Source organism: Salvelinus sp. IW2-2015, linkage group LG37, assembly GCF_002910315.2.
Source record: "Salvelinus sp. IW2-2015 linkage group LG37, ASM291031v2, whole genome shotgun sequence".
Classification (NCBI taxonomy): domain Eukaryota; kingdom Metazoa; phylum Chordata; class Actinopteri; order Salmoniformes; family Salmonidae; genus Salvelinus; species Salvelinus sp. IW2-2015.
Genome location: NC_036876.1, coordinates 4569613 through 4582399, shown reverse-complemented (window position 1 = coordinate 4582399; position 12787 = coordinate 4569613). Strand labels below are relative to the sequence as shown.

Genomic DNA, 12787 nt, shown 5'->3' with positions numbered 1-12787 from the left:
CAGCACCAAATCTCTCCTCAACTAATTGAATACAGCCCGTATCACACACGTAACACATATGTCATAGCAATTAAAAACGATCGAAATAGCAATCTACTAAAAAATCATCCAATGGTATGAATTTTCCTGTTATTGATGAATAAGGGATTCCGTCTCTCACAGTGAAGTGCTACCTATGATAAATGACAAGACCTCTACAGCTCCAAAGTAGGGAAGACCACACACATCCCCGCAAGTGCGCACGACACCACCAAAGTAAACCAATAACAGCGCATCAATATGCGCACCCCCCACATCGGGCACTGCACACAACAATGAGCAGTCAGATGAGGATAACCACCGGAACGAGACATAGGCAAGAAATTCCACAAGCGTCTAAGGACGTCGTTACCCGAAGGTACCAGGCTTACACACCTAAAAAGATGACCTCACATGGCAAAACCCGGAAGCATACAATACCCATGCATTAAGATGAGTAAAATAGGGTAGTCGCTCAAACATAGATGAAGTATGACCGTAAGAGTTTAAACGCATGGATACTAACAGAAGCTAGCAGTACTATCCAAAATGAACCCGGACACAACACCAACATCCACAGACACACCACACTAGAATGATAACATACGAACATCATTGCACCTATAGCATCGCATAATAACCCACCATATAACTCAATTAAACCTAGGCATTCGCTTTTAAAGAATTGGCATGAGTGGAATAACAGCCACCCGATTCTTTGATCCAATCAACTATCCATACCATGAACTCAAATTCCAAACTATCTAAACGTTACCATAGCAGATTAGAATAAGGACAGTAGTAGCGCAGCAGGCCACATCAATAGTTGACGTGTGGCTGAGTTATAACCAGTACTGAGCCCATTGAGAATTTAGAGAGCCTGGTTTTCAGGGACATTCCGACACCCTCACGGCTGCTGTGGATGCCCGGCAGGCGCTATGTAACGTAGCAACCCGCATCGCCTTCTGGATTCCTTAGTAGCGTGGAAGCCCGGACCAGCCAGCCGGGTGAGAAGCAGGCACCCAGTTAGGCTGCGGTGGTTGCCTGGGGGTGACCGATGCATGATCCATCTCCATAGATGGGCCCCTTCCTCGTTAGGCAGCAAGCCACCACCCGGTTAGGCAGTCTAGGGTCCTGAGCAGGTATTTGCCGCCACAGTGGAGGGCGCGATGTGATCCGGTGACACAGACCCCTCGAGAGTTACCCCCTCGGGAGCAGCGGAGCGAGCTGAACCAGTGACCTAGTGCGGCAGCATTCCGTACCCAGCGCGCAAGCGGACATGATCACAGTAGAGCCCGACGACGCGGGGAGGAGGACACGGATGCGTCTTCAATTGTGCCCGCGAGTCTGTAGAAGTTTGTGAGGTGCTTTGTTGACAAACCGAATTTCTTCAGCCTCCTGAGGTTGAAGAGCGCTGCTGCGCCTCTCTCACAACGCTGTCGTGGGTGGACAAATTCAGTTTGTCCATGATGTGTACGCTGAGGAACTTAAAACTTACTACCCTCTCCACTACTGTTCCCGTCGATGTGGATAGGGGTGCTCCCTCCTGTTTCTCTGAAGTCCACAATTATCTCCTTTGTTTGTTGATGTTGAGTGTGAGGTTATTGTCCTGACACTACACTCCGAGGCCCTCACCACCTCCCTGTAGGCCGTCTCGTCGTTGTTGGTAATCAAGCTTACCACTGTAATGTCGTCCGCAAAGTTGATGATTGAGTTGAGGGCGCATGGCCATGGCACGATGCTGGGTGAACAGGGAGTACAGGAGAGCTCAGAACGCACCCTTGTGGGCCAGTGTTGAGGATCAGCGGGGTGGAGATTGTTACCTACTGGGGTGGCCCGTCAGGAAGTCCAGTACCCAGTTGCACAGCGGCGGTCGAGACCCAGGGCTCGAGCTTGATGATGTGTTTGGAGGGTACTATGGTGTTAAATGCTGAGCTGTAGTCGATGAACAGCATTCTCACATAGGTATTCCCTTGTCCAGATGGGTTAGGGCAGTGTGCAGTGTGGTTGCGATTGCGTCGTCTGTGGACCTATGGGTCGGTAAGCAAATTGGAGTGGGTCTAGGGTAGGGTGGAGGTGATATGGTCCTTGACTAGTCTCTCAAAGCACTTCATGATGACGGAAGTGAGTGCTACGGGGTACGCTTTAGCTCAGTTACCTTAGCTTTCTTGGAACAGGAACAATGGTGCCCTCTTGAAGCATGTGGGAACAGCAGACTGGGAAGGATTGATTGAATATGTCCGTAAACACACCACCAGCTGGCTGCGCATGCTCTGAGGACGCGGCTGGGATGTCGTCTGGCCTGCAGCCTGCGAGGGTTAACACGTTTAAATGTTTTACTCACGTCGGCTGCAGTGAAGGAGAGTCCGCAGGTTTTGGTAGCGGGCCGTGTCAATGGCACTGTATTGTCCTCAAAGCGAGCAAAGAAGTTATTTAGTCTGTCTGGAGCAAGACATCCTGGTCCGCGACGGGGCTGTTTTTTTTTTTAATCCGTGATTGACTGTAGACCTGCCACATACCTCTTGTGTCTGAGCCATTGAATTGCAACTCTACTTTGTCTCTATACTGACGACTTGGCTTGTTTGATTGCCTTGCGGAGGAATAGCGACACTGTTGTATTCGGTCATGTTTCCGGTCACCTTCCCTGTTAAAAGCAGTTTCGCGCTTTCAGTTTCTCGCGAATGCTGCCATCAATCCACGGTTTCTGGTTTGGGAATGTTTTAATAGTTGTTGTGGGTACGACATCGCCGATGCACTTTCTAATGAACTCGCTCACCGAATCAGCGTATTCGTCAATGTTGTTGTTGGACGCAATGCGGAACATATCCCAATCCACGTGATCGAAGCAGTCTTGAAGCGTGGAATCAGATGTTCGGACCAGCGTTGAACAGACCTGAGCGCGGGAGCTTCTTGTTTTAGTTTCTGTCTGTAGGCTGGAAGCAACAAAATGGAGTCGTGGTCAGCTTTTCCGAAAGGAGAGCGGGGAGGGCCTTATATGCGTTGCGAAGTATAGAATAACAATGATCCAGGGTTTTACCAGCCCTGGTTGCGCAATCGATATGCTGATAGAATTTAGGAGTCTTGTTTTCAGATTAGCCTTGTTAAAATCCCAGCTACAATGAATGCAGCCTCAGGATATGTTTTCCATTTACATAGAGTCAAATAAAGTCGTTCAGGGCCACGATGTGTCTGCTTGGGGGGAATATATACGCTGTTTATATAATCGAAGAGAATTCCCTTGGTAGATAATGCGGTCGACATTTTATGTGAGGAATTCTAAGTCAGGTGAGCAGAAGGACTTGAGTTCCTGTATGTTGTTATGATCACACCACGTTCTCGTTAATCATAAGACATACCCCCCGCCCCTCTTCTTACCAGAAAGATGCTTGTTTCTGTTGGCGCGATGCGTGAACAAACCAGCTGGCTGCACCGACTCCGAAGCGTCTCTCGAGTGAGCCATGTTTCCGTGAAGCAAAGAACGTTACAGTCTCTGATGTCTCTCTGGAAGGCAACCCTTGTCCGATTTCATCAACCTTGTTGTCAAGAGACTGGACATTGGCGAGTAGTATGCTAGGGAGTGGTGCGCATGTGCCGTCTCCGGAGCCTGACCAGAAGACCGCTTCGTTGCCCCTTTACGGCGACGTTGTTTAGGTTCGCCGCGGGATCAGATCCATTGTCCTGGGTGAAGGCAAACACCTGGAACCGCATCGGGAAAGTCATATTCCTGGTCATGATGGTGAGTTGACGTTGCTCTTATATTCAGTAGTCCTCCTGACTGTATGTAATAAAACCTAAGATTACCTGCGGTAACCAATAAGAAATAACACGTAAAAAAAACAAAATACTGCATAGTTTCCTAGGAACGCGAAGCGAGGCGGCCATCTCTGTTGGCGCTCAAATCATCATCTGGGCCAAGAAGAAAGAGCCTCCTTCTAATTATATAATGGGAGGGATTTTATCTGTCAATACATTACAGAATAAATAGTATATGAGGTATTGTTGGTTAAGTAAAGACTATTGACATGTTTTCTGTTTCTCTGTGTTATGAAGTGACTGTGTGGAAGTSATAGAGGCCCTAGAGGATGACAGTGTCATAACATGTGGCCAACCAGGTCCCAACTACTGTATGACTCCCATGGACCACAATGGCWAGAAAAACATRAAGTAAAGGATCCACTGACTCTTGCTGTTGTGTCTCTTATTTTGGGTGGACAAGCCCTCTGTTGGCCAGCTGCAGTACATAGTATTGTAYACAGTATGAGCTGMAGTTAGACCTAATAAAGGARAWAWCKACAMTAGTGACATTYTTMAAAAAATAAACCTGAACATCGACATATTCAAACTTGCTATGTGATAAAGTGGTGCAACACAGAATCAAGCTGTACAACAACATAAGAGGACAGTGTTTGTTCCATTCGTGGCCTACTCGGCGGCCTATCGAGTGTTCAGCCAATGAAATCTGACCATGAAAAACAGATGCTACCTTAGATTTAATTTTTATTTAGCCTTTATTTAACTAGGCCAGTCAGTTAAGAACAAATTCTTATTTACAATGCYCCTCCCTATGGGACTCCCAATAACGGCCAGATGTGATACAGCCTGGATTCCAACCAGGTACTATAGTGACAAATCTTGCACTGAGATGCAGTGCCTTAGACCACTGTGCCACTCGGCAGCCCAAAAATGAACCACTGAACGCAAACGGTAAGTTTCCATTCTTTTCTGTAGAGAGAAGCATTTTACACAGGTCAATCTCATCCCGTGAAAGAGCAAGCAAGGAAAATAAACTCCTCACCTTTCTTTTAATCTGGAAAGCATGTCGGTAACACCTAACTCAATTGTCTAATGTTATGCATGTTTACTATACATTTAAAGTGCTTACTGTAGGTGTTTGGTAAATGTTTAAAATGCGGTAATCATAGTTGTTTTTTACAAGTGCATCTCAAACACCAGATCTTGTTCAGCCCACTTCTTTCCAGAAAGCAGAGCTGGGAGGCAATGTGACTATTGAATGCCACATGACTAGTGAAAACATAAACTACATGCTATGGTACAAACTCACCACTGGCATGGTGCTTCAGTACATCACTATCTTTGAAGTACCTGAGTGATGTGGTATTCTACAATGAATTTGATGATGGGTATCAAAGGATTACATCTTTATCTTGTCAAAAAGGTGCCAACCTCACCAGAGTTCACTTCCTCCTGAAAGCTTGAACTGCCTTCTACAGACATGAAGTGAGAAATACAATGTAAACCCCATGTGTATGTCAAAGAGGACATATGTACCAGTAGTCTCAGCCACCGACCCAAATGATGAAAAAATACAAACCAGTAACTCTGACTGTACATCATTTGAAGGGCTGCTCTAACTATGTTATGCCACAGGACACATGTTAGATTGATTGAAGTTTTTATCACATGTTTATGCCTGTTCAGACAGCCAATAATATCACTCAGTTCAGAGTTTCCACCTACTTCATAATGATTACCCAATGAGTGTCATCATATAAAAGGTGCCTCGTTGTCAGACCCACACACTATACAGTTCAGAAAGGAAATGATGATTATATATTGGACAATCTTTTTGTTTTACGCCAATTTGGGTAAGTAAGAAAAATAAATGTGGATCCTTTAACTTTTTTATATCATAGTCTTTTTGAATCAATTTGGATGACTATGTAGTCTGAATAATGATAATAATGTATATTTCTGTACTATAACTTGTCTTTGATTTATTTAGTTTGTTTGCTTCACAGGTTGTGCACTTAACAAGAATGTAATCCAACCAGACCCTGTGATAGTTACACAACTGGGACAAAGTGTATCTCTCACTTGCTTTTGTCAATCTAATTTGATGGTCAAAGTCTCTTGGTTCAAGCAAACTGTTGGACAGAAGCCTCTTCTCATGGCATCATCATATTATCGCACTAAAAATAGTTTTTATTTTACCAAGGACTTTAATGAGACTAAACGTTTGAGTGTGAAGAGAGAAGTTGACAGCTTTAACCTGACCATCTCCAAGACAGAGTCAGGGGACACAGCTACATACTACTGTGGTGCTATGGAAGAGGGCGACCTCAAATTTGGAGAAGGAACTTTTTTAATTGTCAAAGGTAACTTAAGTCGCTACCTAATGTCTGTTCATATAATGCTAAATTAATGAATCTAGCAAAAAAATGGAATGTACACACCATGATCTTACTCTCTTCAGATTCAGAGTCCAACAGCATGTCTGTGCTCCAGCAGCCTGTGTCTGAGTCAGTCCAGCCAGGAGACTCTGTGTCTCTGAACTGTACAATACACACTGAGACCTGTGCAGGAGAACACAGTGTCTATTGGTTCAGACATGGCTCAGGAGAATCCCATCCAGGAATCATTTACAACAATGGAGACAGGAGTGATCAGTATGCGAAGATCCCTGAGGCTGGGTCAACTACACGGAGCTGTGTCTACAACCTCCCCAAGAGGAACCTCAGCCTCTCTGATGCTGGGACTTACTACTGTGCTGTGGCCTCATGTGGGGAGATACTGTTTGGGAAAGGGACCAAGCTGAACTGTTAGTGACATTTCTAAAATGTTCTAATCTTTTATCCCTGCTTGAAAAAATTTCCTGAATTTCCTGTCTGTATTTCCACAGATGGTTGTAAAGAGGACCAGGTTCTCTTGGTGTACTGTCTGGGTGTAACGTTGGCTCTTTGTGTCATCCTCATCATTGTCCTTGGTTGTGTTATGTGTAAGATGAACAAGAAAAACTCTCTGCTGTGCAGAGGTAAGTGTTATCATTGCCCATAATATATGCTTAATCTGTTGGTGCAGTATACATTACATGTTTTAGTAATGAAACTGGGCTAATTCATTGTATGATGATGATGTTGATGATTCCTTCATGTTTGTCTAAAAGGAACGCACCCTCAGCCAAGTGGTCTGGCAGTCCCCAGTTCTCATAACCAGGTATGCAGACCTTACAGTGAACTATTCTGAGTATGACTTTGATGAACTGTAAACAGATCCTTCTATCAAAATATCAGGTAATTTCCTGATGTCTTTGGAATTTGTTTTGCTATTCCTCTTAGCATCAAGAACATGATGACACACTCACGTCGGTCCATTACGCTGCTCTGAATGTCATCCACAAGAAGCCAAAGACCCGGAGACAGAGGAGCACCATGGAGAGAGACACTGAGTACTCTGGGCTGAGGTGCCAAAACATGGACTGAAACATAGATTTACCTCCTTTAAGACTTGCATTGCTTTTTCTGTTACACACTGTGTTTTTATCATTATAATTGTGTTACAATTGCTTGTATTCTGTCAAACTCCTTTTAACATTACTGGTTTGATACTGTGGTACATTTTCGATCAAATAAAACATGATTTCACTGTAATTTTGATGTATTGTTTGATTTGCACTCATATTCTTCAAGTTTAACTGGTAAGTTTGCAGGTACATTGCATCCTGATTACATGGTGTGCATAGTAGCATGCGTAGCTTTCAGTTGTCTCAAACTCTCTTTTTAAGCTGTATTCTGCATCACATCTCTGTGGTGTTCTGACGGCCCTAAATGGATTTTCCACTCAGCCTAACTCATCTCTAACCCCCAGTAATGACCATCAGTCCTCACCTCACACTGTCTCCACACACCTCAGTGAATCAAAACCACAAACATCCATGTCAGTAAGATCACAACTCACTCTCTTCATGAGGAAATCCTGAACTAAAAATAGACTTCTTAACTGAGTATATTTTGAAGAGAGCTGATAGTGTCGAAAATATAATCCAAATATGACAATGTACGCATAGTAATTGAGAAGTTTTCACGAACAATACAAAATGTGAATATGCATATGTGCAGGTTGAAGTACTGCACTTCATTTCTCTTTCAATAAGGTACATGGAAGTCCCCATAACTACCTGAACAGTAGAGTTGGCAGCAACTTTTAGAATTGTCCAAATGTTCAAATTGTTCACTAAGAATCATTGAAAATGTACTTTCCTGTGATAGATCATGTGTGTAGTCTTAATATCTGTCAACAAATGCCCAACAAAGACAATGTTTGGTTAAGAATCTTTATCGAGGTAATTTATTACATACATAATACACATCTGTATCATGTTATAAATCCATTTCAGCATCATAGAGTCACTTGTATCAAACAGGCTAGTTAGTCATCATCACTGGATCATTACTACTAACATCAACTAAGTTATTATAAAGTGTAGCTTAGTTACCAGGAGAAGCAACACAATCACTCAAAATGAAATGGGTAGCAGAGTGATCTCTATATGACGAAGACAATGACTCATGTGTTTGTCTGTAGTTTTGTATTGAGTTCCAGGGAGTAGTTGAATAAGTATGGGAGACAACCTATTTATTCAAGTCATCTCTCCTCTGTAATGTGTTGTCCTCTTTTAGTTGTGTTGATAGCATGTCACTCACACCCACCCCCACACAACAAGTTCACAGGAACTTCTGTAAGCACAAGACAAGGTCATACCTATGCTTTGGTCAGGTGGGCCTGCTGGCTTTGTGCACACAGGACCCTGCTAACTGTCTCTGTGTCTCTATGTGGTTTTCAGCAGGATGTGTATGTGGTGTCACTGTTGTTATCACTATCTTTACTTGCTGTTCATGTTGCCCCTGACAGCTTACAGCCAAAGCATCCTGGATATGGATAACTGTAATTTCACATTTCAAAAGCATGAAATTAGTTTTAATCTGACTCTTTGTAAAGTTGCCCTTACTGATGTTTGATCGTATCATTGTGGGATATTCCGGTATAATGAAAGCTATTTTGTTTATGGTGCATATCTCATGATTCAAGGTCAGTGTAGAAATGGGAAGACCGAAAAAATTGTGTTTCCAAATTCAGATAATTTTTCTAAATGTTGTGTGGTTCTCCTTAGCCAATTAATGTACTCAAGTGAAAAGAACCAAACCTGACATTGAAGGTAAGACATTTGAACAGCTGATCACTAAAAAAATAAAAAATAAATGTTGCATGAAAAGTACAACATATTTCAAAACATTTTCTCTTCTCACATAGGGTACCAAATGTAGGTCCCCTATTATAAATTCTGTGTTTGTTCTTTTCTGGTCAGCAACCTTAAGAATTCCCTTGTTATATGTATGGTTTTTTCTCCTTCAAGAGAATCAACCTGGATTGCTCAACTACATTACATTTATTCTGGTTGTTATCATTATTATCCTGATAAACTTGTGGAGAAGATGTAATGTATACACTGGGAGTCAGGAAGCAGATGGTGAATTTAATAATGAAAGGATAAACAAGAACAAACTTAAGCAGCACACTGAATGTGAGAGAACAATACCACCTAATGACAACTGAGGGCTAAGTAATCAAGGAGAAAATTATGAGCAGGTGTGCGCAATGATGGTTGCCAGGTGTGCACTATGTGGGTTGCAGGACCGGTGGATGGCGGAGATAGAAATCCCGGATGATATTAGGGTCCACGATGTCTGCCACCAGGACTCAAAAGGCTCTCCACAGGACCATACCCCTCCCAGTCCACTAGGTACTGGAGTCGACCCACACAATGTCGGGAGTCCAGGAGGGACCTAACTGCATAGGCGGGGGTTCCCTCAATGTCCAGGGGAGGTGGAGGGGTGTCGTGGGGGACGGCATCAGCCAGGGGTCCTGGAACCACCGGCCTGAGGAGGGAAATACGAAAGGAGGGTGAGATCCGGTAGTTGGTGACGATACCTCGTTGACTCTCCGGTGGACCTTGAAGGGTCCCACAAACCGGGGGCTCAGCTTCGGAAGGGCAGGTGGCGCGGGAGGTTCCTGGTGGAGAGCCAGACKTGATCACCAGGAAGGAACATGGGAGCCTCACTGCGGTGGCAGTCCGCCTAATACTTCTGATGGCGGACTGGAGCCTCAAGTGGGCGGCGTTCCACACATCCTCTGCGCTCCGGAACCACTCGTCCACTACAGGAGCCTCGTCTGGTCTGGTCTGAATCAGCCTAGTAGAAGACCCTGGGAGACGGAAGGTCACGGGGTTGCCCCTCTGCTCTAGTGGACCCCGGGTGAGCACGCTGAAGCTGGTGCCCCTCCTGGCCGCAATAGCGACAGAATCCCAGCTTTCTCTGGCGATACTGGAGAGGTGTGTGGCCCCTACCTCCATGGGTTCAAGTTCTGCCTCAGCACAGCCAAAGGAGGGAGGCAAGTAGTGAGTTGGACACCGGCGTTCCCAAAGAAGGTTATCCAGACGGATGGCCATCGAGATGAGACCGTCCAAGCATATGTTGTCATCCCGACATGCCAACTCCATCTGGACCTCCTCACACAGTCCACTGTGGAATAGAGTGCGGAGTGCCGGCTCATTCCATCCGCTGGAGGATTCCACAGTCAGAAAGGTGAGGGCGTACTCTGCAGCGGTCTGGGCACCCTGCTGGAGTTGCTCACCTCCATCTCTGCCCTCTAGAGGATGGTCGAAGACCACCCTGAACAGAGCCATGAACCGCTCATGAACTTCTCATAGGAACCCAGCTCCTCCTCTACTCTCTCCAAGACTGCCGTAGCCCACTCCAATGCCCGTCCCATCAGCAGGGAAATGACCGTGGCAACCTTGGACCTCTCGGTGGTGGGGGTTCCCGTTTGATAGGCAAATAGAGGGAGCACTGGAGTAGGAAGCCACAGCATTTCGATGGAGTACCCTCATACTTCTCCGGAAGGAACAGTCGGGCACCACTGACTTGGGCGGACGGATGGGTAGGCCGGGGACTGGCTCACTTGACGACCCGTGGTAGGAGGCTCTCTGATAGGGGCATGGAGAACCTTGTTGGTGGTGTCGAGGCGGTGGAGAACGGAGGATCTCCTTCATGGCCGTACCCAGTTGCGCTAGCTGGTCGTGGTGTTGGTGGGGTAGATGACCCTGTTCGTTGACCGTCTGGAAGATTGTTTTATCTTCTGCTGTTTCCATATTGCAAGGTGATATTCTGTAACATATACGCCGGGAGTCAGGTGCAGAAGGTGAGTTTAATAATGATGATGTAACAACCTGGGTGTCGGGGGGTGTGAAATCAGACGCAGGAACAGCAGAGCTTCAATGCGGTGATTTTTAATTCCCAACCGGCAAACCAAAATGTCCAACACGGACTTACTGGGTGTCATAAACACCTGTCTACAAACACGGGAGACAAACCCAGTATACAATACAATAAACCACTCCCGAAATCCACAGCTACAGACGAACAATCCCGCACAAAGAAGCCTACGGGCTGGCTGACTAATAAAGCCACCCTAATTAACAACTTAACTGAACACAGGTGATACAAATAAACACATAAGGAGGGGGAGGAAAAAGAGTCAGTGGCAGCTAATAGGCCGGTGACGACGACCGCCGAGCGCCACCCGAACGGGAAGGAGAGCCTGCCTCGGTTGAAGTCGTGACAGATGAAAGGATAAACAACAACAAACTTCAGCCGCATACTGAACGTGAGAGAAAACAATACCACCTAATGACTGATGAAGACTGAGGGCTAAATAAACGGGGAGTAATCAAGGAGAAAATTATGAGCAGGTGTGCGTAATAATGGGCAGAGGTGTACGCAATGACGGATGCCAGGTGTGCGCAATGTGGGTTGCCAGGACCGGTGGTTAGTAGACTGGCAATGTCGAGCGGGAGTGAGAGAGCAGGAGTAGAGCTCTGAAAAAATGTAAGTAGTGTGCTAAAGTTTATCTTTGTCATACCTTGTGCAAAATGTATGATACTGTAAATTAATAGTGTCACGTCTGCTCCCGCTCTTTCCCTCCCCCTGGCGCTTGAGGGCGCCAGAATGCCTTGCATCACTCACTCCTGCCATCCATCACGTACACCTGCCTTTCCTTGTCACGCGCATCAGCGTTATTGGACTCACCTGGACTCTATTATCACCTGTTCATTTCCTCCCCTATATGTGTCAGTTCCCCAGCTCTGTTCCCTGCTTCTGCATTGATTGTTTTTCTGTTTGCTAAGCTGTTTATGTCTCGTTCCATGRCCGTGATTTATTAAATGTTACTCCCCGTACCTGCTTCGTCTCTCCAGCGTCATCCTTGTGATAGATCGTGACAAATAGCATATATTAATGGCATAAATTAATATTATATAATGTATGAATGGCAAAAATTAGGGGTGAGCAAGGACACTTCACTCACAATCCAAGTGAGTAACTTTGAATTATATTTTTTGCCTGAAATTAAACTGATCCACATTCTCCTGCTTCATATAGGTAGCTGGGGTAATTTAATAATTGTGGAAGAAGTATGTATCTCTCGCTTTACTTTAGAATCTGAACGTGGACGCAGAGAATTACGCTGCACTGAGTTTCTCAATAAACAGATCTGAGCGTGGAAGAGGGAGTGGGCAGGGTGGAGACGTTTCTGATTATATTAACCTATCATATCTACTGTGTAATTGTGTCAGTATTGCATAAAAATTTGCATTTTAATTCAATAAAGATGCATTTATTTATTGAAAGTCTGAACAGCAATATCTACATCATCATCATCATCATCATGTCAAAAGGCTGTCATATGGGTATTTTACTTTTACATTATCTCAGCTAAACTGACGAGCACTGAAACATTTGAGCAGACAGTAAACCACATTTGTGTTTGTAACAGCTGAAGGATTGAATGAATCATTGAATGAATCTATTTACTGAAGAGGTAGACGATGAAGAAGATGGTCAGACAGCAGAGGAGAAGTACAATTCTTATGATGGAGAAGAGGACAAGGATCCTCATATCCGCTTCAGTTGCCACT

At 44.9% G+C, this 12787-nt stretch overlaps 1 protein-coding gene across 1 annotated transcript; it reads left to right on the top strand.

The window, feature by feature from the left end:
• The first annotated feature begins 5544 nt into the window (after positions 1 to 5544).
• On the top strand, positions 5545 to 7406 carry LOC111960101 (uncharacterized). The gene is made up of 6 exons (XM_023982010.2): positions 5545 to 5624; positions 5778 to 6134; positions 6233 to 6577; positions 6659 to 6790; positions 6923 to 6972; positions 7095 to 7406. Exons 1-6 carry the CDS (start codon positions 5579 to 5581, stop codon positions 7236 to 7238), a joined length of 1074 nt encoding a protein of 357 aa, XP_023837778.1. The 5' UTR covers positions 5545 to 5578; the 3' UTR covers positions 7239 to 7406.
• The last annotated feature ends 5381 nt before the right edge of the window (positions 7407 to 12787 follow it).